This window comes from Arvicola amphibius, chromosome 2, assembly GCF_903992535.2.
Source record: "Arvicola amphibius chromosome 2, mArvAmp1.2, whole genome shotgun sequence".
Taxonomy (NCBI): Eukaryota; Metazoa; Chordata; class Mammalia; order Rodentia; family Cricetidae; genus Arvicola; species Arvicola amphibius.
The window spans coordinates 59,941,040-59,964,949 of NC_052048.2; the positions used below are offsets into that span (position 1 = coordinate 59,941,040).

At 49.9% G+C, this 23,910-nt stretch overlaps 1 protein-coding gene across 2 annotated transcripts; it reads left to right on the forward strand.

Annotated features, from left to right (window-relative positions):
• Positions 1–958: 958 nt before the first annotated feature.
• Positions 959–22,794, forward strand: Rab43 (RAB43, member RAS oncogene family). 2 transcript variants are annotated; one of them, XM_038320832.2, is made up of 3 exons: positions 959–1,368; positions 17,588–17,765; positions 19,597–22,794. In XM_038320832.2, the coding sequence occupies exons 1-3, from the start codon at positions 1,171–1,173 to the stop codon at positions 19,845–19,847; spliced, it is 627 nt and encodes a 208-aa protein (XP_038176760.1). In that variant the 5' UTR covers positions 959–1,170; the 3' UTR covers positions 19,848–22,794. The 2 variants fall into 2 exon arrangements, with proteins under 2 accessions (XP_038176760.1, XP_038176759.1); XM_038320831.2 differs by having other exon boundaries at positions 964–1,368; positions 17,582–17,765.
• Positions 22,795–23,910: the final 1,116 nt, after the last annotated feature.

Genomic DNA, 23,910 nt, shown 5'->3' on the forward strand with positions numbered 1-23,910 from the left:
GCCTGTCATTCTTCCAAATGGGACTCTGGGTTATTCTGTCCTCAAGAATTTTCATTTCCTTTTCATTTTTACCTAACGGAAGCTGCCTTTGCTGCGAGTTACCAGGGCTTTCGCATTTCGGAAGTGGGAACATGGAGGTGGGTTCTGCCACAGCCCTTCATTGTCAGTCCTACTCCAGAACTACGCTGTGGAGACCTCATGCCTGCTCCTGACTGGGTGCAAGCCAGGCGAAGGACAGAGGCAGGCCAGTGCGAGCTGGACGTTTGTCCCGGCTGAGGTGGGCAGGAGGTTAGGTAGGGATGGACTGGCCATAGCTGGCAGTTGTGGACTAGTAGGGGGCACAGCAGACTGAGAGGGGGCTGAGGAGGGGCCAAGAGCTGCGAGGAGGGGAATTAGGAGGAGTTAGCTTGAGGGCAATGAAGATGTGTGGGCTGATTTCCATCTTGGATGCGGTGCCAAAGGCGTGGACCAAGCTAAGGCGGGTTCGGGATCATCAACCAAGGCGGGGTAAGAGGTGCTAAGGGCGGAGTCAGGACCAAGTGGAGGATCAGGGAGGTGCTGACCGCGGATCGGATCCGCAGGGTACTCATGCCCTGGTTACTGAGGTGCTGGGAAGTGAGAAAGAACAGTACTGAGGGCGGGATCAGGGTGATGTTGAGAGAAGGGTCAGGGGCGTTGACCGTGGTGGGGTGCGGGCGCTGCTCGGGGAAGAGCCAGGGAGGTGAGAAGCTTCGAGGGTCGTTGTGAGGGAGAGTCGGGACCCTACCGACAGGATAGGAGGCGTTGGCGACGGGAGGGGGCATCTGGGCGGTGCTGGGGGCGGGACCCAGACACCGAGCTGCCGGAGATGGGCGGTGCTGGGGAAGCAGGGAGGCTCGCCCCGCCCCGAAGGCGGCACCCGAGCGGGCCTGAGGTAGCCCTGGGCCGGCCGCAGCACCGACGGCTGGCGGAGAGCTCTGCCGAGGGCCGGGCGCTGTGCTCCCGGGCGGAGCCGAGTCCGCGGGGCTCCGGGGCGGGGCGGGGCCGTCTATCGGTCAGCCGCGCAGCTCGTTCAGGTGCTGCGGCGGCTCCACGTAGTCAGGCGGCCGGCCGGCTGGGGCGCACGGACCTCGGCCCGTGACTGTCGTAAGCCCAAGCCGGGCCCCTGCGTCCCAGGTCTCCCGCGGAGCCATGGCGGGCCCGGGCCCGGGAGATCAGGACGAACACTACGATTTCCTGTTCAAGCTGGTGTTGGTGGGCGACGCGAGCGTGGGCAAGACGTGCGTGGTGCAGCGCTTCAAGACCGGCGCCTTCTCCGCGCGTCAGGGCAGCACCATTGGCGTCGACTTCACCATGAAGACGCTGGAGATCCAGGGCAAGCGGGTCAAGGTGGGAGGCGGCGCGGACCGCTGCTTTGCTCCGGGCGGGCGGTTCCCGGTCAGTCCTTCAGTTTCCCCTTCTTTTGGAACGGGCATGGGCCTTGGTGTCCTCACTGGGTTCAGGTCCGAAAGCACCGCCTTGGGTTCCGGGAGCAGTGACAGTAGGCGGCTAGAGCCTGGAGGAGGAAGCCTGCTCCCGTGCTCACGGCATGGGGACTCCTCCGGAATAACTTGCGGTGGAAGGCAACCTGCAGGCCGGTCCGTGAGCGCCGCGCATGCTGGGACAGACCCTTCCCTGCGTGGCCCTCTGGGGAGCACTCAGCCAGATTAACGACATCCCCGTGACCGGGAGGGACCAGGAAGTAGTGGCTGCTAGAACCGGAGGGCCAAAAGTTTTTTTGTTAGAATTTTCCTCCCTGGCCACGCCTCCCTGCAGTCTCCTTTATGGACCTGGTGGTGGAACTCGACTCCACCAGGGCCAGTGCCCGGTGGGGGTGGGGGCCTCCCCAGCTGGGGTTTGCTAGAAACTGAAAACTTCACAGATACCGGAAGGTGGGGGAGAGAACCAAACTTTGGCAATGACCCCAGCAGAAACAGCAGGATGTGGTTGCCACAATGTCCTGGCAATGATGTGATAAATAATATTTGGGATGAATGAAATCAGTTTCTTAACCTAGGTGGCTGCCCTCCTGATCAGTAGCATCCTGGACAGGACACAGCTTTGTTCTTGCTCACACAAGCACTCGGTAACTTGCCCGACTCGCACCCAACAGAAACCCTTTGCCATTTTTCATGGTTTCAGCTTTACAAGGATCTTCAAGACTTCTTTAAAAAGTACTGGGTGGGGGCTGCCCTCTTTTTTTTTTTTTTTCCAGGAAGTGAAGCCCGGGGATGAGAGTCTTTTTTGACCCTGTTGCTGCTGTAGCTCTGTTTATTTGGGTGGCTGTAGGCCTGCCCTCTGTTGCCCTTGGTAGGGATACTTAGCTCTTTGTTTCTATAAAGTTGGGATAATTTCTGGGTGTTGCCTCTCTCCTGTCCCATCGTGTAGAAAAAGGAAAGTGCAGCCATTTTTATGTGCCTCTAGAAGTTTTCCTGCAAGGTTTCAGGCTGTTTTTCTGTGAGGTGAAAAAGGGCCAGGTGCAGGCAGGCACTTCAGTTGTTCTGGGCCATCCCTTTGGAGCAGGTGGCCAGGGAAGGGCCCACATGGGTGGAGTCTGTCCATAGTCAAGTTTGTGCCCTCTGATAATGCCAGCAGTCAATATTCAAAGTGCAGTGTGGAGAACAGAAAGCAGAAGGAGACATTCCCTTCTGGAAAGCTGTTGGCCTGGGCCTGGTGTGTGGATCCCGGTGCTGACTGGTCAAGGAGGGGGCAGTATTCCTGTTTACCTGTGGAGATAACCCATCACCCAGTGCAGCCCTGGCTGGACTGTGCACTTGAACTTAGGTTATGCAATACAGGACCGTGCAGTTTGCTATTTCTTTTTCTTATGGTCACTCCAGATTTTCCTCTTAGGAGGCAATCTGGTGGGCCTGTGAGTGACAGAGCTGTGTATGTGAGCTGCTTGTCCTTTCCAGAAGCTCTGGTGAGGCAGCTGTTTAATGGGTGTGTTCTATAGACTGGAGGGCATTGTTACAGTTAATTCTTTTTGTGGTGCTGCGGCTAAGTGCCTAAGCTCTACCAGTAAGCCTGTCTCCCACCTGATCTGGGCTTTGTAAGAGTTTGGGGAACTCTAGAGACAGGCCACCTGCTGTTCCAGCTCTTCAGAGGTTGGAAGTACCCTGAAGTGAAGGCCAAGAAGGCAGAAGCTTTACTTGCCAACAGGTCAGAGCAAAACCATCTTATTCCGTTCTGTGTTTCAGTTTTACTTGTTTAGAGAGTTCTGCCAAAATGGACCTTTGAAAAGAGCAGATCCAATCAAGTTCTTTGTTTCTGTACTCATTTTCCACTGTCCTGCCCTCCTTGTCGAGATGGGCCTGTTTGTCTCCAGCCCTGCCCGCTCACCTCTTTAGCCCTCTTCTCTAGAAAGGCCGAGGTTGTTCCTGCCACCAACTTTGCATCTTTCCCCTTTTGTCACACTGAGCTCTGAGAGCCCTGTATAACTGATACTTTATTACCAGGTTCTGCCGTGAGTACTGCTTTCCCCCAGAGTCCTCCCTGACCTCCCAGGCCTTTCCCTCCTGTTGTCTATGTGCCTGTAGCACTCACCTAGATGTGAACTCACCTAGGTTGTTTGTCTCTTCCTGTTGAAGATAAGCTCCTTAAGGACACAGAGATCCAGCTGGCCGGAGTCAGACACATGCTGTTCACTGTATGCCTGTTTACTGGTTAATGTTTATAGAGGAAGGGGAAGCCAGGAACAGTGAAGTAGCTGGCTTACCCCAAGTCTCCAGTAACTCAGGAAAAGTGAAGTAGCTGGCTTACCTGAAGTCTCCAGTAACTCAGGGGCAAAACCAGCATTTGAACTCTGGATTTGACTGGCTTCTGGGTTCAGTGCCCACTTTTTGATTTCTTCTGCACCTGGAAAGGTGGCCCCAAAGTTCTGAAGCTGATGAACCCAATGAACCATTGCACTTACTGAGAACAGAGTATACTCTTGGGATTTTCATCTCCCTCTCTGTTTCTTTTCTTTTCCTTTCTTCCTTTCTTTTCTTTTCTTTTCTTTTCTTTTCTTTTCTTTTCTTTTCTTTTCTTTTCTTTTCTTTTCAAGACAGGGTTTTTCTGTAGCTTTGGAGCCTGTTCTGGATGGAACTCACTCTGTAGACAGGCTGGCCTCGAACTCACATAGTTCTGGGATTAAAGGCATACACCGAGCGGCTCTTCTCTTTTTTTTCTTCCAGGATAGTGCTTCATGTAGTCTAGGCTGGCCTCAAACTCACTATGCAGCCAAGGATACCCCTGACCTCTTGATCCTCTTGCCTCTATTTCCCAAGTGCTGGGACCACACGTGTGTAACACCACAACCAGTTTTTATACTTAGGAATCTTATAAATGTTTTTAATAATAAGAGTTGACACCAGAATATTTCAGGGTGTTTATCAGCTAATAGGGACACTGAGATAGCCCCACTCCAGGGGCGGTCAGATGATTCAGCAAGTAAAAGTCCTGGCTGCCTGAGTTTGATTCTATAACTCAGGGTAGAGGGTGAGAACTGACTCCCAAAAGTTGACCCCTGACCTCCACACACATGTCATAGCAAATGTGCACATTTGCATATGTATGCATGTTTGACATATACATGTCATATATAGACAGACAATAAATTAAAAAAAATAGCCCAGTCAGATCACACAAGCTTCTGCCTTTGTAAATGGTTATTTGAAGTGTCCTGTTGGTCTGAGACGGGATGTAGTGCATGTCTTTCTGATTGGAGAGTCTGAAAAGAACACGGGCCTCGAGTCTGAAGGCTTGGGCATTATTACTTCGGTCCTTCAGTTTGAGTTCTTTCTTGGGGCCTCAAGCTTCTTCATCTCTGAAATGGGACTAATGACTAACGATGTACCTGCTTGGGAGGTTATTGAAAAACTCGATATGCTTGAAAGCATTTCAGATTTCCCTGCCTTTAAAAAATTATGTTTTAAAATTTATTATTATTATTATTATTATTATTATTATTATTATTATTATTATTATATGTGTGCATGCACTTGTGCAGCAGTAGGCTCTTGTTCTAGTCCCTTCTCTCCTTTGACTATGTGGGTTCTGCAAATTGAACTCAGGTTACCAGGCTTGGCAGCAGGCACCTTTATTCACTGAGCCGTCTTGCTGGCCCTTCCTTGCTTTTTTCTCTTTCTTTTATTTTTTGAATAGGTGATCTATTCATGTGGTTCAAATTGCAAAATTTCAAAGACCTAAAGGATACTCAGGGAAGTTTCCCTTACCCTTTTGGCCCCCAAGCTACCCTGATCCCCATAAACAAAACAATTAGTACTACACATTTCTTTTTGTAATAAAGCCAAAATGTATAATGTAAGCAAGCAGAAGTGTTTGTTTGATCGTTGCCTTTGCCACCATGTTCCTCTAGATGACTGGAGCTCTCGCTGCTCCCTGCCACTCCGAGTCCATTCCCACTGCTTCTTCCCTCCTTTATGTGGGCAGCACAAAGGCCTGTTCTGTGAACTTGGCTTTGCAGATCACTAGGCACACAGGCCTAGGACAGGGAGCCTGGTGAGGATTTCCATGGCTTCATCAGGCCTCCTGGCCACTCGGTGGAGACATCTCTCTCTCTCTCTTGGTTTTTCAAGACAGAGTTTCTTGGTGTAGCCCTGGCTGTTCTGAAACTCTCTCTGTAAACCAGGCTGTCCTTGAACTCACAGAGATCCACCTGCCTCTGCCTCCTGAGTACTGGGTTAGAGACGTGTGTCACCACTGCCCAGCTTCCACCGTTTTTCTTCATGGGATCTGTGCCTTTGTACCAGGACTTCAGCTCTTTGTCCTTGACTCAAACTGTTCTTGGCCTCATAATTGTACTTTGTTTTCATAGCTGCTGCTGTTACTTCCAAAGTAGCAGTAGGGAGGGATTAAAAGTGTGTGTGTGTGTGTGTGTGTGTGTGTGTGTGTGTGTGTGTGTGTGTGTCAGTGCTGGCGATGGAATCCATGGTGCATGCACTATAGACAGGTACTTTTCTACTAAACTACACAAACCCAGATTCCCAGTTCTTCCAGTCTGAGACCTGGCTTTTCATCTGTGCACTTCCTCTTTGGATAAAATCAATTTGACTTTTTGGTTCTGCTTAGAAACAGCAGGGCTGTTAGATAGGAGATGTTCTGGGTCGCAGTGATCGTCTGGAGAAATCTGCTCTTGATACCAGTGGTCACCATCCTCACTGCAAGCTAAACCTTGCCTCCTGAGGCTTCTTACCGTCCTCAGGCAGTGCTTGTGTGGGAAGAGGGAGAGGGAGAAGGCTAGTCCCGGACTCACAGAGGCAAGCTAACCCTCAGCCTAGCACATATTACCGTGGCCGTACAATGGCACCTCTTCTAACTGCCTGTTCTCTAAGATGCCTGTGTAGCTTTCACCCTAGTGGATCGTCAGCAGAATGGGAAGTGATGGTTCGTGAGTAGCTGAGAGAGGAAGTGGTAGGAGGAGGTGGGAGGGTGGGCTCCCAGCCTGCTTGACCTCCCTGCCTCTTTCTCTTTCCCTTCCCTTTTGTTATTTTGATAAAAGTCTTAATTTGTTGCCCAGAATGACCTTGAACCTGTGCTTCTTCTGCCTCCACCTCCCCAGTGCTGGTATTTTGGGCATCAGCTACATCAGCTATGGCATCTGGCTCCTACGTGGTTTCTTTGGGTACTTGGCCTGAGACGTGTTCAAAAGTCCAAAGCAGGAGGAGCAATGCTTGCGTTTGTGTCTCTCACCTGATCCTACTCTTCTCATTCATCCTTCCAGCTGATCTTTGCATCCCTTGTGGGAGATGTCTCCACCGTACGAAGCGGGAAAGGTAGCCTGGATGTGGCCAATCTTGAACTAGGTCATAGCCTTTTCGTTCCTTGTCAGGAGTTTTTCTGACTGTGTAGTGTTGTGCCCTCCACCACTGGCAGCAAGCACACTCAACAAGTGAGGAAGGTGGGGATCAGTGTAAATCTAGTCATGGGGCCAGCGAGGCGGGTCAGGGGGCAGTGTGCTAGCTAGCTGCCAAGGCAGACAGCCTGAGTTCAGTCCCTGGGACCCACATAATAGAAGGAGATAAGCAGCTCCTGAAAGGTGTCCTCTGACTCCCACACTTGTTGGGTGGCACATCTGTGCTCCTCTTCCCCCAAATAAGTGTTATTTAAAAAATAAAAAAATAAGCTGGTTGGGTGGTGGTGGTGCATGCACGCCTTTAATCCTAGCACTCAGGAGGAGAGGCAGGCGGATCTCTGCGAGTTTGAGGCCAGACTTGGTCTACAGAGTGAGTTCCAGGACAGGCTCTAAAGCTATACAGAAAACCCTGTCTCGAAAAACCAAAAGAAAAAAAACCCAGAAAACAAAAACAAAAAACAAACAAGCAATAAAATCTGCTCCTCATAAATCATTTGCATTGGACATTTTAGTTAGCAGTTTCAACGTTGTAATACTGGGTGCTGTTATAAACAAATCCTTGTTAATTCAAATGAATTGGGCAGTGTTGGAAATGACCACTGTGAATAGGAAAGAAAACTTGTCTTCTAGGCTAATGCTCGAATACAAATGCTTTATTCACGTTGCGACAGAAACCAACCAAACCATGCTAGATAAGGAACCTCTCCCCTGCTGTGAGTTCTTGAGTAAGAACCCTTACCACTCATTGCTTCTTAGATACCATTTAATATATTCTCTTTTCTGTTGTCATTGTATGAGACCGGGTCTCGTGTAACCCTGGCTGGCCTGTGGTTGCTATACAGCCCAGGCTTGCTCTAGATTTGGAACAGTCCTTATGTCTGAAGAGCTGGGATTACAAGCTTGCTTGCTCATACCTGGCCTCTTCTCCCCTCAATTGTCTCACTTTGTCTTGGAGACCTCCCCTTCCTGGATGGAAAAAGAGAGAGCCAACATCAGTGTGATGTTTGAGACGAGGTTCTTTATTTACAGTGCTGAAGACTGAACCCAAGGCCCTGCGCACGATAGGTAAGGGCTTTACCATTGAGCTGGATGTTCGGCCCTCTTTTTCTTTTTTTTTAATTTGATTTTATTTTTGTTACATAGGACTGAGTGACCCAGAATTTACTCTGTGGCTTGGACTGACCTCAATGTTGTGATCTTCCTGTCTCAACCACCCAATGCTGATGTGAGCCACTGTAATGGCATTAGGCTTCATTTTGGCTCAAAGAACTGCTAATACAGTAGCAGGCCCTAATGGTCTGTAGCTCTTCTTAACCATCAGGTCCACCCCTGAAAACCTGCCAAAAGAGGAAGTTCCGGGTTACAGAAAGATTCTAGAACATTCAAGGAGCCAATCCTGAAAGGAATAGCACCTGTCAGAACATTTAAGTTCTAAGTTGTGATGTCAAAAATTCAGTCACATTGCTATACTTCCCAGGCACATCTGTATTTGTTTTTACTCTCTCTCTCTCTCTCTCTCTCTCTCTCTATATATATATATATATATATATATGTATGTATATGTATATATATACACACATATACATACATAATTCTCTCTAACTGTATCTATTACATATCTCTACGTATAACAAACACACACATATAGTTTTGTTGTTGTTGCTTTTGAGACGGGTTTATTATGCAGTCATGGGTGGCCTGGTACTCACAGAGATCAGACTGCTTTTGCCTAAAGAATGCTGGATTAAAGGTTTATGCTGCCATGGCCTGCTTTATTTTTGAGATAGGATCTGTGTCGACTAGCTTGGCTTGCCTTGGTACTGTGCTCAAGGGCTGTTATACAGAGAAACCCTGTCTCGAAAACAACAGCAACAACAACAAAAAACCCCCCAAAACCTGAGAATGGATACTTTTCAGGTCTGATTGTACAAGCCTGCGATCTCAGCTATTCATAAGCCTTAGAAAAGAGGGTTGCAAGTTCAAAGCCTGCCTGAGCAACTTAGTGAGACCCTGTCTCAAAAACCAAACAATGGGAATCTGTGGAATGGCTCAGGGATTAAAGGTGCTTGCCCCCATGTCTGATGACCTGAGTTTGGTCCCTAGGATCCACATGATGGAGGGAAGAATTTATTCCCCAAAGTTGCCCTGACCTCCTCATGCACATCCCTTTCCTGTACACAAGAATAAATAAAATGTAATAAAAATAAACAAGAAACCAAAACAACCCACCAAACAAAACAAGTTCTAGGGGTAAGTATAGCTCATGCCAGAATGTTCTCTTGCCCAGTACACCCGCCTGTGTTCCATTCCCAGCACTGTAAAAGTGAAAAAAAGCCACGTTACATTAGCGGGCACACCTGGGTCCTGAAGACAAGTCTGACATGTGGTGGGCTGATGTATTTCTTTCTTTTCTTTTCTTTTCTTTTTTTTTCTTTTTCTTCTCTTCCCTTCCCTTTGCTTCCCCCCCTCTCTTTCTCTCTCTTTCTTTCTTTCTGAGACAGAGTGTCTCTATTATGTAACAATGGCTATCGAGGACCAGGCTGGTCTTGAACTCACAGAGATCCACCTGCCTCCACCTTCCTAATTTTGGGATTAAAGGTGTGCACCACCATGCCTGATATTTTTTTCATATTTAATATATTTTTTTATATTTATATTTTTGTTTTCTGTGTGTAAATGTTTACCTGCATGTATGTGTAACATGTGCATGCCTGGTGTCTGCAGAAGCTAGAAACAGTGGAAGAGTTAACAGACAGTTGAGAGCAGCATTGTGGGTGCTGGGAATTGAACCTGGTCAAGTAGCCAGTGCTCTTAACACTGGGGCACCTCTCTAGCCCATTTTAATTTTGAAGTGGCTGCCTTTTAAGGGGACTGAGGACATCTTGACTTGAGACCTACCAGTTGGGCCTTCAGCCCACAGGCATTGGTTTGTTTTTTGTTGCTAGCAGAATGCCTAAATAAATCAACAAAAAGGAGACTTTTGTGTTTTCCTTGGCTGCTTTGGCCTGGCAAACAGTGCATCTGGGAGCAGGAGCTGAGGAAGACTTGAGAAAGAGAGATCTCAATACACCTTCCAAGTCATGTCCCCAATGAGCCTACGTCCTTCTACCAGGTTCCACTTTCTGAAAGTTCAGCTACCTACCTTTAGTGCCACAGGCTGGTCACCAGTTATTTAACACGTGGGTCTTTGGGGGATACCTAATTTTCAAACTTGAGCAGCGTAAAGGGGAGTCCCTGGTCTCTGAGGATGCTGAGCTGACTCTTGGGAGAAGTCTTGCCATTTCACACTAAACAACAACTTGATTGCCATTGTTGTGGTCGAAGAGTGTAGAAACTGGGTGAGATTTTGATGCAAGGGAACAGACCCAAGGCCTAACATAAGTAAACATAAGCTCTTCTACCAGCTCCCAAATTGCATCCATCCATCTGTCATCCGTCTTTCTGTCCATCCATCCATCCACCCACCCACCCACCCACCCATCCATCCATCCATCCATCCATCTAGTGGTTTTCTGAGACGGTTCCTTGACTGCCCTGGAACTTGCTCTGTAGACCAGACTAACCTCAGACTCACAGAGATCCACCTGCCTCTGCCTCCTGAGTGCTGGGATTAAAGATGTGTGCCACTACCGCCTGACGCAATTTTTTTTTTTTTTTGGTTTTTTGAGATAGAGTTTCTGTGTAGCTTTGGAGCCTGTCCTGGAACTAGCTCTGTAGATCAGGCTGGTCTTGAACTCACAGAGATCTGCCCGCCTCTGCCACCCGAGTGCTGGGATTAAAGGTGTGCGCCACTACCGTCCTGCCTCCAAATTACTTTTTTAAAATTTAAAAGCTATAGAGAAACCCTGTCTTGAAAAACCAGAAAAAAATTAATTTTGTTGAGAATTAACATAGGGCTCCATGCATACGAAGCAAGCACTGACCTAAATTTCCAGCACAATATTATTTATTTAGTCTCTATGTAACTCTGGCTGTCCTGGAATTTGTTTTGTAGATCAGTCTGGCCTTGAACTCCGAGATCCACCCAGCATAATATTCTTAAAGTCAGAAACATTCTTTGTATAGTTTCAATGAAAAACTGAATTTTTTCTTATATATATTAATTTCATGGCCAAAACCAATAAATTACAGTTGTCAGAATAGACAGTTTGTTAGCTATGACTTGTTAACATCTTCTGTGTTTGTATTTAGGTGACATATGTAGAAAAAATAAAAATTTGAGGAAGTACATGAAAATCTGTGAACCACATGGAAGAAACCACACAGAAGAATAACTTTATTATTTAAGTGCCAGGGTAAATGCTTCCGTATAAACTAACTCAGTAGCTCTGACTTTGGTTCTTGTTATGTCGAGAGCCCAGGCCTTGGCTGGGGTAGCTCACTTGGTAGAGTCTGTGCTTGGTGTGTTCAAGGCCCAGGGTGTCATTCCGAGTACTGAAGGGAAAGGAAGGTTTCTCAGCTTTCCGCAGGCCGGTTGAAATACAACTGATGGGAGAACACGTGGAACCTGGCAGGTGCTCCGTGAACTCACTGTGCTTGTTGCAGAGTCTGGGACTCCAGCTGCAAATAGCTCTCCTGGGCCTGGCTTATAGTTTGTTCCTGATTCCACAGTACCTGCCTTCTCCCGTTGTCCAGGCCCCGAAGAGGAAAAGATACAGCAGAATCAGTCTGTGCTCTTCAGGCCTCGTCTCACACCTGGCATTTAATGCTCTTAATGCTGTCACTTTGGTGACAGGAGAGTCTGAGCCAGTCATGGATGCCCTGGCACAAATGGCATGAGCAGGGCCCATGGTGGCTATAGCTGTTGGCGTGCAGAGATTATGTTGCATGCTTGGATAAGCCCAGAAGAGGCAGCAGTCTACCTTGTCCAGGGTCGTGGAGACAGGAAGGTTGATAGAAGGGGCTTCAGATGCCATGACCATTGGATGCCAGACCATGGAAACACTGTAAGAGGTGTGGGCACAACTTGAGAGTGGGGAGAGACGAGGCCATGGCTATCTCCCGGGCCAGGCCCATTCTGTTGGCGTCTTGTTCACTGTGTTCTGAGGGTGGCAGGAAACAAAGGGGTCAACTTTGTCTGGGAGACCCGGGAGGCTGCCTGGCACTGTGTTCTGCCAGTCGATGTATTGACTGAGTAGAGGAGGACGGAAGGGCCCAAGGCTGAGCTGAGGTCCCAAGCTGGGGCTACTTTCTCATTACCAAAGTAGCAGGGCACAGGGAGGGTGGAGAAGAGGTGGGAGAGTTGAGCCTGTGATACATCTGACTGAGGAAGTCTAGAAAAATAAGAAGGTCTGAAACTGGGAATACAGCTCAGTGCTAGAACAACTCGCTTTGTGTGCACAAGGTCCTAGCTCAGTCTCCCCTATTTAAAAAAAAAGAAAGAAACAAAACACAGTCATTTTACCTGGTGATAAAGGGATCTTGAGTTTAGAGACTTAACTGTGGAGGAGGCCCTAAGGGTCATGGAGGGACAGAACTTGTGGCCTGGACTCTTAAGATTACTGTTCTTGTCACAAAAGACTCTCCTGGTAGGTACAACCACACAAACTTATGTCCCCCTCTATTGGGGGCTGTCCCGGTCCCATGGTACCCACCTGAACTGGGCCAGGTGGCTGGGAGGGGTCCTGTGGTCCAGGCTCACCCCTTGGTGCTGCAGCCCTGTGGCTAGAAGTAGGTGGGTGTTCTGAGCTTCCAGGAAGGGAAGAAGGGGTATTGGGAGCAGTGAGCCCTTTGTAAGCAACTGAGGCAGGGCTTGTTTGCCAAAGGCAAACAAAGCAAGGCCATTCAGGCAAGAGTTTGATTCTTATGGGAGATGTGTAACTCACTGAGGAGATTTATTGAAAAAGATTTCCATATGCTGTGGGAGCCTTGCACACAGTGGAGGGCTTGGGATACCACTGCCACAGCTTCTCGCCTGTGACACTGTAGATGTAAAGAGTAATCTGGCAGTGGGGCATGTGGCTCAGTTGGTAGAGTGCTTGCCCGGCATGCATGAAACCATGGATTCTATCCCCTGTTCTGTGTATAACTAGGTTGGTGGCACATGCCCGTAATCCCAGGACTCAGAAGATGGAGACAGGAGGATCAGAAGTTCAGGGTCCTTTTTGGCTACATAGAGGGTTTGAAGCCAGCCTGGATATATGAAAACCTGAAAGATTGATCTTGGGGTTACAGATAGGAAATGCTGACACCTCTGGACATCCTGCTGAGCTCTGCCTGTCTGGATTCAAAGCATCATGGACCTGCTCTGTTAGTGTGGCTGTGAGATGGGCTGATGTTGTCCAGAGTGTGATGAGGAAACCCGCAGAAAGCTGGCATGGCCATCCTGTCACATGGGCGGATGCTACTTTGCATTGCCACAGAACTCCCCTGCAGGAGCCACATTACAGTCACGGGACTAAAGTACCTCCTGATGCTGCACCTCGACGAATCGTGTCGAGAGAGTGGGAGGAATTCTGGGCACAGAGGCTTTCAGCATCCCTTGGATACTGGCTCCTTTCAACCCCTCTTATTTGCCTCCAGTTGATGTCCGCAGGTCAATGGTTTCAGCTTTTCTTGTCCTTCTAGTTCTCTATCAGATCAAGACTTGCCTCTGGGCGTTGGATAGAGTTAAGCACTGTTCAGTACGGTTAACCCATTCTCAGTGGTAATGATAGGCCTTTATTGTAAGGACCCTTTTACATTTATTTTTCCTTTAAATAAGTTAGGTTTGGGGACTAACATGATTTGACAGCTATTAAAGCTTTCCCTGGTACCCAGGCTACCTTGAACAGAGGATTTTTAGCCAAGTAGTTGACTCTGATTGGCCTCATGGCTCCCATGCTGATGTGCAGACTGCAAGGATTCCTTGAGGAAGCTAAGCAGCAGCCACAGCTGCTTGGCTACCCAAGCAGACCGCCACCTCCGAAGGCTTCACCCCATCTTGACTGCTTCAGACAGCTTGCACTAGATAGACTCTTGACATCCCGTCACAAGCTTGGTGAACTCCAGGACAGAAGAGGAATGCCTCTCTGGTGGCTCAGCAGGAGACCTGTGATTGAGGCAAAGCTAGTCCTTGGATTGTTTGAAGGGCTACACTATGAGGGGGCAGATACCCCTGGACAGCACCTTTCCGGCTCTTTAGACAGGCAGTCAGTTCACCTTCACACTCAGCGACAGGACGCTCCCTTGTACTGAACACTGGGATTGTGACATTAGGTCAGATGAAAGGCTTCTCCTGAAGGGAGTACAGTGGGCTGAGGTAGTAACATGAAGAGGCAAGAGCTGAACCAGAAGCTGTAGCAGCAGTGTGCCCCCATGGGGTTGCTAGGAATTAAACTCTGGAACCTCTGGAAGAACAGCCAGTGCTCTTAACCTCTGAGCCATCTCTCCAGCCACAAGCTGCCAAGTGTTAAGGGCCAGGGGTCCTGGACACATTTGGCCTGAGAACTGCTACACCAATCGCTGTAGGAGCTAAGGCTCCCAGTATTGAAGTTCATTAAGGACTATAATACAAGCTCGGAGAGACTGAGGATTACAGTAGCTGCCACGTGACCACTGGTGATTAAAACCCAGAGCCTCCAACCTTAGGATCTGGAGACATGAGCCTTTGATTGCTAAAGCCCAGGGCAACATCACTAGCTTGAGCTGAAAGGCTGCCATTCCAGCCCAGAGCCATGGGAGGTGGGGGAAAGACCCGCAGGGCTGGAAGAACTTTTGTCACTTCCAGTTCTCACCCAGAACAGCCGAGTGAACTTGCCCACCTGCTGCACTCACTTCCCCTGGAGCCACTGCTGCTCTTCACCAGTTAGTATAAGACACCGTGGGTTCTGCAGAATCACAGAAGCTGCTGTGGAGCTCTTCCCTAGAGGACAGCACAGGAGGGGAGGCTGGTAAGGAGGAGCCCTCAAACCCTGCCTCCTGTTTGACTCATGTCCCAAGACATCATAAAAAATAGCTCAGGAACTTGTATTTGGGTCAGTCTGACCATCTCCGTTTTTGCCTTGAGAACTAACTTTTCCAAGGTTCTCTTCTAAGAAAGAAGCCTGGAACTTTCCACTGTGTGCTTACTCAGGACAGACTACTTTTCCATTGGGAGGAACAGGACAGGACACAGGTCTTGGAACTGAACTTCCAGAGCTGTTTTTAACCCAATAAACAGGATTAATTTACTGCTACTCCGTGGGACTGTGAACCCTGAATCTCTGGAAAGCAGCTTGCGGTTCCCTGCTTCTGTATGTGTGAGTATGTCTGTGTGTGTGTTGTGTGTGTGTGTGTGTGTGTGTGTGTGTGGTGTGAGTGTGTATGTTGCTGTATCTCATGCTCCCTGCCTAGCTCCTAAAGACATCTTGATATAGGATATGTGAGTGAAACAGACAATGCTCTATGCTGTGAGCTGTCAGAGAGGGAGGACTGTGAAGGGTCTTCTATCTAGGACTGGAGCGTGAGCATCAGGAAGAGCTACCCTAAAGTGATAAAGGATGGGTAGGAGAGTCTACATGCTAAAAGGTAGTGCTGTCTGTTCTGAAAAGGGACCTGATGACGCAGACAGTGCTGCTTCATCATGGTCTCCTGGAGGCTGTGGCCCAGCACAGACTGGGAGTCATTAAGTGTGGAGCTTAAAAGAGAACAGGAGCCCCACCCTTACTGAGGATGCTGATTCTCAGTCTTTCCATTTCAGGTCAAAGAAGGGACTGAACTCTCCTGCCTAACCCTACTTAATGGCAGAGGAGGGACAATGTGATTTCTGCACATGTATGCTCTGGGAGCCCATTTCTGTCTTCAGTGGGACTCTGAAGTGCTCTGAGCCCCACAGTTGCTCATGGACACAACTCTAGATATCAGTAGCCTGGAGAGTTTCTCCTAAAGGTCAGATGCAGGTTGAGAAGGCTTGCTGGGAAGGATTGAGAAGCAGGGTATGCCAGGAGAGAATACAGAACCAAACCCTACTGGGCCGTTTATGAGTGCAGTAGTAGGAACTGGTGTCAGCGTGGTAGGGACTGTTGTCAGCGTGGTAGGGACTGGTACCAGCGTGGTGTCAGTGCGGTAGGAACTGGTGTCAGCGTGGTAGGGACTGGTGTCAGTGTGGTAGGGACTGGGTGTCAGCGTGGTAGGGAATCTTGGCAGTTTGGCTGATTTATATGCTCTGTGCAGTGGAAAACACTTTCAACTTTCATAATGCTCAAATCAATCCACTGTCCAAAAAGAAAGAAAAATTGGGGTGATGGAGTAGATGGAACTGCTCTGTGGAGGTGATGACGGGGTGTTCATTAGAAAGAAAAAGAAAGTGATCACACAGGCCTGGCCACTGCCGTGTAGTAGCTCAGGAAGCCTAGATTTAATGAATTGCTTTTTTTTTTTTTATCAGTTTATGATCTGCTAAATTTATTGTTTCTCCTGTTTGGATTTGTTGATTTCTATGTATTTTTAATTTGTTTGTTTGTTTATTGATTTTTTTTGAGACAGGGTGTCTCTGTAGCTTTGAAGCCTGTCCTGGAACTAGCTCTTGTAGACCAGGCTGGTCTGGAACTCATAGAGATCCACCTGCCTCTGCCTCCTGAATGCTGGGATTAAAGGTTTGTGCCACCGCCACCTGGCTTTATTTATTTTAAGACTCTTACTTTTTGGTTTTCTCTGTGTAACAATAGGGGCTGTCCTGGAACTTGCTTTGTAGGCCAGGCTGGCCTCAAACTTACTGAGATTCACTTGTCTCTGCCTCCCAAGTGCTGGGATTAAAGGCATGCACCACCATCACCTGGCTTCCTTGGATCTTAAAATCATCATCTTTTATTGATTTCGTGGCCACTTGTCCTTTGATTATCCCTGACAAGGATCATCACATATACACGCCACCTCTCCAGTGCCATGCCCAGCAGGGTGCCTACCATAGGGCGCTGGCATTTGTTAAGTGAAGGAATAAATGGAGAAGGATACTATGCCCCATGCATTGGCCAAGGTAGATAAGCAGGTACCTAGTGCCCCAGTCCAGCCTCCTTCCCAGCAGCTGTGGAATCATTAGGAAATCCAATACTGTATGCATGGACCCAGTGAGGTTGCAGCAGAAAAGGCCCAAATGTATAGCCAGCCTGACCTTACTGCACCCTGGAGCCAGTTCCTTACCTGCAGACTCTAGTGATCAGCAGCTCAGGGGTTAGAGGGAGAGCTCAGGGGTTAGAGGGAGGACTCAGATCAGAATTGCCTCATGTCTTCAGGGACCCCAGAGTTGTGAAACAAGTGGCCCCGCACCCCCTCTTCTCTTCTTCCTCATACTGTATCTCTGAGGTTCTTTCTTTTCTTTCATTTCTTAATTTTTTTTTTTGTATTTGCATGTGCACATTCAGAGGCCAGGAGAGTCAGGTGTCCTGTTACTACTTCCCATCTACTCCTTTTGTGACAGGGTCTCTCCCTGAACCTGGGGATTACGTTTCCTTGGTTAGGCTAGCCGCCAGCAAGCTTCAGTCTCTGCTGCATTTAGCACTGAGGTTACAGGTGTGCACAGATTTGTTAGGTGAGTGCTGGGATCCAAACTCTGGCCCTTTGGATTGCACAGCAATCCCTCCGGACCTCTGAGCCCATCGCTCCAGTCCTGAGGCTTCCTGAGGCTTGCAGGAGATCATTGCTGTGGGCCAGCATTCGGCCAGCGGACTCACTGTTCTGGGCATGGGTCTGTGGGGCTGCCCTTCCTGTCCCTTTGACATATGTCACTGGGTTGACCTCTTTCTTCAGCTACAGATTTGGGACACGGCTGGCCAGGAGAGGTTCCGAACCATCACCCAGAGCTACTACCGCAGTGCCAACGGGGCCATCCTTGCGTATGACATCACCAAGAGGAGCACCTTCTTGTCGGTGCCTCACTGGATCGAGGACGTGAGGAAGTATGCAGGCTCCAACATTGTGCAGCTGCTGATTGGTGAGCTAGGGATGGTGGCTGGCGGGGCCTGGGAATGAGTCTTATCTCTGCCCTTGCCTTTATTCTTCTCCAGTACAGGGCAAGCCTGCCTGGGGAGGGAGGGGTCTGGCCAGGAAGAGAGCCAGAAGTTGAACCTGGAGCTTGCAGTCAGTTTCAAAGTTGGACAAAATTGAGATTTGGAGGCAAGAGTGTGCTGGAGTAGGCTTTGCAGTCCCTGTGCGTTCCGGACCAGCTTTAAGGCATGGCCTTTCTGCCAACAGCACTGCTTCTCCTGCTCAGAGGCGGCAGTGTGGCTGGTTTGCTGCTCGCTGGATGAACATGTAGCTAGTATGTATGAGTAGGCTTTATCCCCAGCACATAAAACAAGATGAGAGACCACAGAATAAGAACTTTCTTTTTGCAGTTTAAAATCATATTTATTTAGTGTGTCTGTGTCTGAGCATGTGTGCATGTACATGTATGCACTGCAGTGCATGTATAGAGATCACGTGACAGACTTGCTAGCGTCAGGTCTCTCCTTTTACTAAATGGGTCCTGGGAATGGAATCCAGATCACTGGACTTGGCAACAAGTGTCTTTACCTGCTGAACCATCTTGCTGGCCTAGGATAAGAGTTTAAGCTTTCTGAAATCCGTCTGTCTGCCTGCCTTCTGTCTGTCTGTCTGTCTATCTAGTGTGTGGATATGGGTATACTTATGTCAAAGCACAAATGTGTAGGCCAAAGGACACTTACGGAGTGTATTTCCCCTTCCACCATGTAGGAACTGGGGACTGAACTCAGGTTTCCTAGTTGAACAGCAAGCACCTCGACCCACTGAGCCGTCTACCAGCCGAGTGTAAGAGCTTGTCCCAGCTCTCAAGAGGCTGATGGGGAGGAGGATTGCTTTAATTAGCAGTTCAAGTCTAGCCTGGGCAACCTAGAGAGAACTCTCTATTTTTATTTTTTTACTTTTTGAGACAAGGCTTCTCTGTATAACCCTAAATATTCTGGAACTTACTCTGTAGACCAGGCTGGTGTGAACTCAGAGATCACTTGCCTGTTGTGGTGCTGCTGCCTGAGAACAGTTTTTAAAAATGATTAAAATATAAATATTCTGGGTGTGGTGGAGCTTGTCTTTATTCCCAGCACTCAGGAGGCAGAAGCAAGCAGATCTCTGTGAGTTTATGACCAGGCTTGTCTAAATACCGAGTTCCAGTCTAGCCACAGCTATAGTAAGACCCTATCTCCAAAAAAGAAAAGAAAGAAAAGAAAAAGATTAAATAGGGGTTAGAGAGATGGCTCAGTGGTTTTGAGCACTTCCCAATGACCTGAGTTTTCCCAGCACCTACATTTTGGCTCACAGCCATCAGTAATTCTAGGGGATATTATATCTTCTGGTCATTGTGGCTGCCAGGCATACATTTGGCTCACAGACCTATTGTAGGCAAAACACCCATCCACATAACATTGTTATAAAATAGAGAGGATATTTTAAGCCAGACAGTGGTGGCGCATGCCTTTAATCCCAACACTCAGGAGATAGAGGCAGGCTGATCTCTGTGAGTTTGAAGCCAGCCTGATTTACAGAGTGAATTTCAGAACAGCCAGGGCTACAAGGAGAAACCCTGACTTGTGGGGGAAAACAAAAACAAGTAATCAATCAAACAAACAAAAAGCCACACCACCACTGCCACCAAAGGAGTGTTTTAGGGCAGGTGAGTCACCATGCCCAACCGTGTTTACCTGGAGCTGCTGAGGGGACGTGTTCTCGGCTCCTGGTGTGGCTCAGCTGAGAACTGCGCTGGCCTGGTACTGTGGGTCTTCTCATGCTCTGCCTGACTTTCTCCACAGGGAACAAGTCAGACCTTGCCGATTTCCGGGAGGTTCCTCTGACTGAGGCGCAGAGCTTGGCTGAGCACTATGACATCCTCTGTGCCATCGAGACCTCTGCCAAGGACTCCAGCAATGTGGAGGAGGCCTTCACCAGAGTGGCCACTGAACTCATCATGAGACACGGAGGCCCCATGTTCAGTGAGAAGAGTACCGACCACATCCAGCTAGACAGCAAGGACATTGTGGAGAGCTGGGGCTGTGGGTGCTGACTGGGGGGGCAGGGCAGGCAGGCCAGGCCAAGACCTCCCCACCTCCCTTGTCTCCAGCCTGTCAAGCCCCACCATGCAGAGCCGGCCCTCCAGGGCACTGGCTTCTCTAGAGGGATTCTGCACCGCTAGCCTGGATGCTGGGTAGAAAGGGAGAAGCAGGGTGTCCCGTGCAGAAGGCCATTGGCCTAGGGCAGGTTGTGGAGCACCCTGCCAGCCAGCCTCTGCTCCCCCATGCTCTCACATTCCAGGACTAGCCTGAGCCTTGCAGCATAGACTGCTGTGGGAAGCGGCCATGCTGCCCAGCCCCCACGTGCTGGTCTTACCTTCTCCTGCCTTGACTGCTGCCCTCCAGGGATGTGGCTGGAACCCCAGGTTCCTCCAGGTCATTCTCCGGCCTCTAACCAGAGTGTAAAAAGCACATCAGTTAGGCCAACAGGCTGGTGCCCAGCCTTGTCCCCGGGAAGCCTGAGCTCATCAGGTGGAAGCAGCGTCCTCCCTTCACTGCCAGCTTGGAGCACTTATCTCCCTGGGCCTGGCTCGCTGCCTTACCAAGACTTCTCGAGTTTTTCTGCTTTTCCATGTAGCATCTCATTTTCACTGACACAAGTGTAGGGTCATGGCCAGTGGCCAGCTGGGTATGGTCTGTTGGCCTGAGGCCCAACATTTTGCCAGTCAGGTTGCCAAAGCAGCTAATCTCTCAGTGTGGTTGAGGGTGGAGATAGGAAGGGAAAAGAAGCAGCTTGTGGGGCGGGGGATAACTCGCTGGTGGAGCACATGCTGAGCACACGCCAGGCCCTGGGTTTCAGCCCTCAGTGCCAAAGGTGACAGCAACGGAACAGCAGCTTCTTTTGTGTCCCAGAGGTGGAGGTCGAGGGCCCTGTGGTTGCCGGCCTTGCCTCGGGGAGAAACCTTCCCTGCCACAGTTCAGTTCAGGGCGGCTCTAGTTCCCCATGGTCCTGGCCTAGCTTACGGATTCAAAACAAAGAAGATGAGGATGTGGTGGCCTGGGACCTGGCCATCTCACACCTCACTGGTCCCTTGCCTGCCTTAACAGATGCTTCCTGCTGGGGTCAGAAAGAAAAGTGGGGTTCTTAGGAGGCAGGGCTGTCCTTTGTGGCTCAGGGATCAAAGGACTGATCCCTGAGGAATTGAGCCAGGGAAATGTTACTAAGGTAGTCCTGGCCCTTTGAGTCAGCCCAGTTCTGTGCCCTTCTACCCCCTCACTATAGACTACACACACAAAATGCCACATCAGCCACAGGGCCCCAGCCATTTGGGTCAGGCTCAGTCCAGTATAATCATGGGTCAGGTATTGTTCCCTGCATCTCCCTTCCTGCTGGTAGCCTACCCTTGCCTCTCCTTTCAAGCTTTCTGGTCTGTCAGCCCCTTTTCTAGGTATATCTGGCCACGGGGCCAGAAGCAGGGCTTTGCAGCAACTCCCTGACAGCCTAAGGAGAGAACTGTGCTGAACAAGATAAACAGGGCTAGACCCACTGGCCCCTTTTCTGTTAGGAGATTTTGCGTAGCCTGTGGATGAGCTGAGCCTGGTTCTGGTGAGGTGGAGGGTGGCCCAAGTGAACCAGAGTCTGCCTAGAGTGTGTGTCTGGTGGAGGTCACCGTGGCTGTGCTGGGTAGGGGCTGCAGTAGCCGCAGCATTAGGAAGGCTGAGAACCACTGCCGTAAGGGTAGGATGGGTAGAGCTGAATAAGCCCTTTTTGGCCCAGGGAGCCTTCACTGGTGGCTTAGTGGCTCACCCAGCAACCAGGAAGATCACCTCACTTCCCTTTTCACAATCCCCAGGCGCTGAGGTGTGGCTGAGGCCCATCCCTGTGCAGCCCCTGCTCTCAGAGTTTAGCCCGGACACCAAAGTCTCCTTCAGCCCAGCACTCCCCACTGCTCTGGTAACCACCCTGCCCTCTTACTCTCTGGGTTCCAGTTCCACTGCCAGGTGCAGGTCTGGAGGGCCAGGCCCAGGGCCCTCATTATGGCCTCCACAGCCTGCCCACCTCTGTGCTCACTGTCAAGTCTGGGCCCAATGTGACCCTCCTCTCCCAAGTCTCCGCCAGCCTGCCTTCTTATTGACAGCACAGAATCCCACAGATGACCCAGAGGACATCTCTGAAGGGAGATGGCCCCTCCCCAGCGACAGGCCTTATCTTCAGTATCCTGGCAGGGATGAGTTCTTCCCTTGGACTCCTGGTTCTGTGGCCTGGGAGGGCCCTGAGTCCTGGACTGAAGCTGGGTCCTCCGGAGAAGCTGCTGCCATCCCTGCAGACAGTAATGCCCAGGCTCTGGCCCTCAGCTGAGGCGCCTGCCCCACTCCAGTGCACAGAGAGAGAAACCTCAGGACTCCTGAGCCTTTGTCAGGAGCCCTGGGCTTGAGGACCAGAAAGCAGGCAAGTGTGTGTGAGTCAGGAAACAAAGCAGCTGCTTTCCTTGCCCTGGGCGGGCTGGGCTGGCTGCCAGCAGCCCAGGGCCTCTGGGCAGCAGGAGCAGGTGGAGGCTGGGTGCTGGGGAGGGCAAGGAGGTACCCACAGAGGCTGGGCAGGGCCAGCGTGGCTGCAGCAGGAAGAGTGAAGGACTGAGGGCTTGCCCACTAAAGGTACCAAGAAGGGGCTCCGTGTTTCTTTGGGTGGAAGTCTGTCTCCAAGGACACAGGCCCCAACTGGGGGAAATCTACAGGGAGCCCCTGGTGCACATTGAATTGGTTGCCCTGTCCCAGGATGCTGCCCGTGGTGGGCCTCCAGCCAAACTCACCCCTGCAAGGCCTGGACGGGCAGAATTGCCAGCCCAAGGATGCCATGTGCACTAGGGAAATTTTCACATTACCTATTTATGAAAATGGAAGCCTTTCTATCAAATCTATTTTTGGAACATGAAAAGTTGCCTTTCTGGATATGTCACAGAGCCAGTGTACAATTCAACCATTAAACATTTCTGTACTGAGTCCATGCTCAACCGTGGTGCTGTCATTCCCGAGTCCAGAGCCTGTGTGGCATCCCTAGGCTGGTCTCCAGGATGGCTGGCTGGGTGGGTGGGAACACTGCCTCGCTGTCCTGCCTGGTGTGGAGAAAGGACCCTGACTATGACCTTGCTCTAGTCCTGGGCCCTCTGAGCTAGAATCAGTCAGAGGTTGGGCCACATCTCTGCCAGCAAACTTTTGATCATGTTGGGGAGGGCTCTTGGATGATGATGACCCAGTCTGGAGGGAACTCAAGCCCTGAGGAAGGACCTCAGAGTTAATGTTCTTGTTTTGTTTGAGATAGGGTTTCCCTGTGTAGTCCAGATTGGCCTCAGACTCAGAGATTCACCTGCTCTGCCTCCCAAGTGCTAGGATTAAAATTAAAGGCGTCTGTTACCACCCCAGCCCAGAGTTAACATTCTTGTAGAGGTTAGACGACAGGAAGAAATAGTTATGATTGTAAGAGCCCAGCTTGCTTGTTGCTCTGTTCCCAGGCAAGAGCAGTTCCGTAAGATAGCAGGTGCCCAGGTGATGAGGGTCAGAATCGAGTGTCTGAGCCACTGGTCCATGAGCTGGTAGCTCACCACGATATGAGTCCAGGACAGTTTACCAGAGTGTGGCTTGGACAAAGTTATTCCCTTTCTCAAGGCTCCACTTTCCACAAATGTAGGCTCTTACTGGTCTAGTGGTACCCCAGGAAGCCCTAAGGAGCCCTCACAGTGCAGAATGTAGGACCTTGGAGGCCAAGTGTCTCTGACTTTCAGAAGGGACATATCTCAGGGAAAAGGAATACCTGCTTATGGGAGGAAGTGACACAGCCCACCGTGTCCATGAGATGTCAAACCCAGATCTAGGTCTGCCTGAGACTGGTCACTTCATTGCCTCCAAAGGCTTAGATCTAAGCTTGTCTGTCTCCAGGATTCGCTAATGCCTCTGTCCACACCGCAGGAATGCTAAGACTATGGGCCAAACTCAAAGGAAACCAGGTGCAGTCCTGGACTTTAGAGCAGGGAAACAGGTCGAAGGCCATAAGAACCTTTTCTAAGCCCTGAGTTCCCTCCTGAGCCTGACTTGGGCTAGGTCTGAGCTGAGTTCTGGGCC

Coding starts and splice junctions, on each gene's coding strand:
- Rab43 (XM_038320831.2), top strand. CDS start 1,171: ATGGCGGGCCCGGGCCCGGGAGATCAGGACGAACACTACGATTTCCTG. Junction 1,369..17,581: donor TCCAGGGCAAGCGGGTCAAG/GTGGGAGGCGGC, acceptor CTCTTTCTTCAG/CTACAGATTTGGGACACGGC. Junction 17,766..19,596: donor CATTGTGCAGCTGCTGATTG/GTGAGCTAGGGA, acceptor CTTTCTCCACAG/GGAACAAGTCAGACCTTGCC.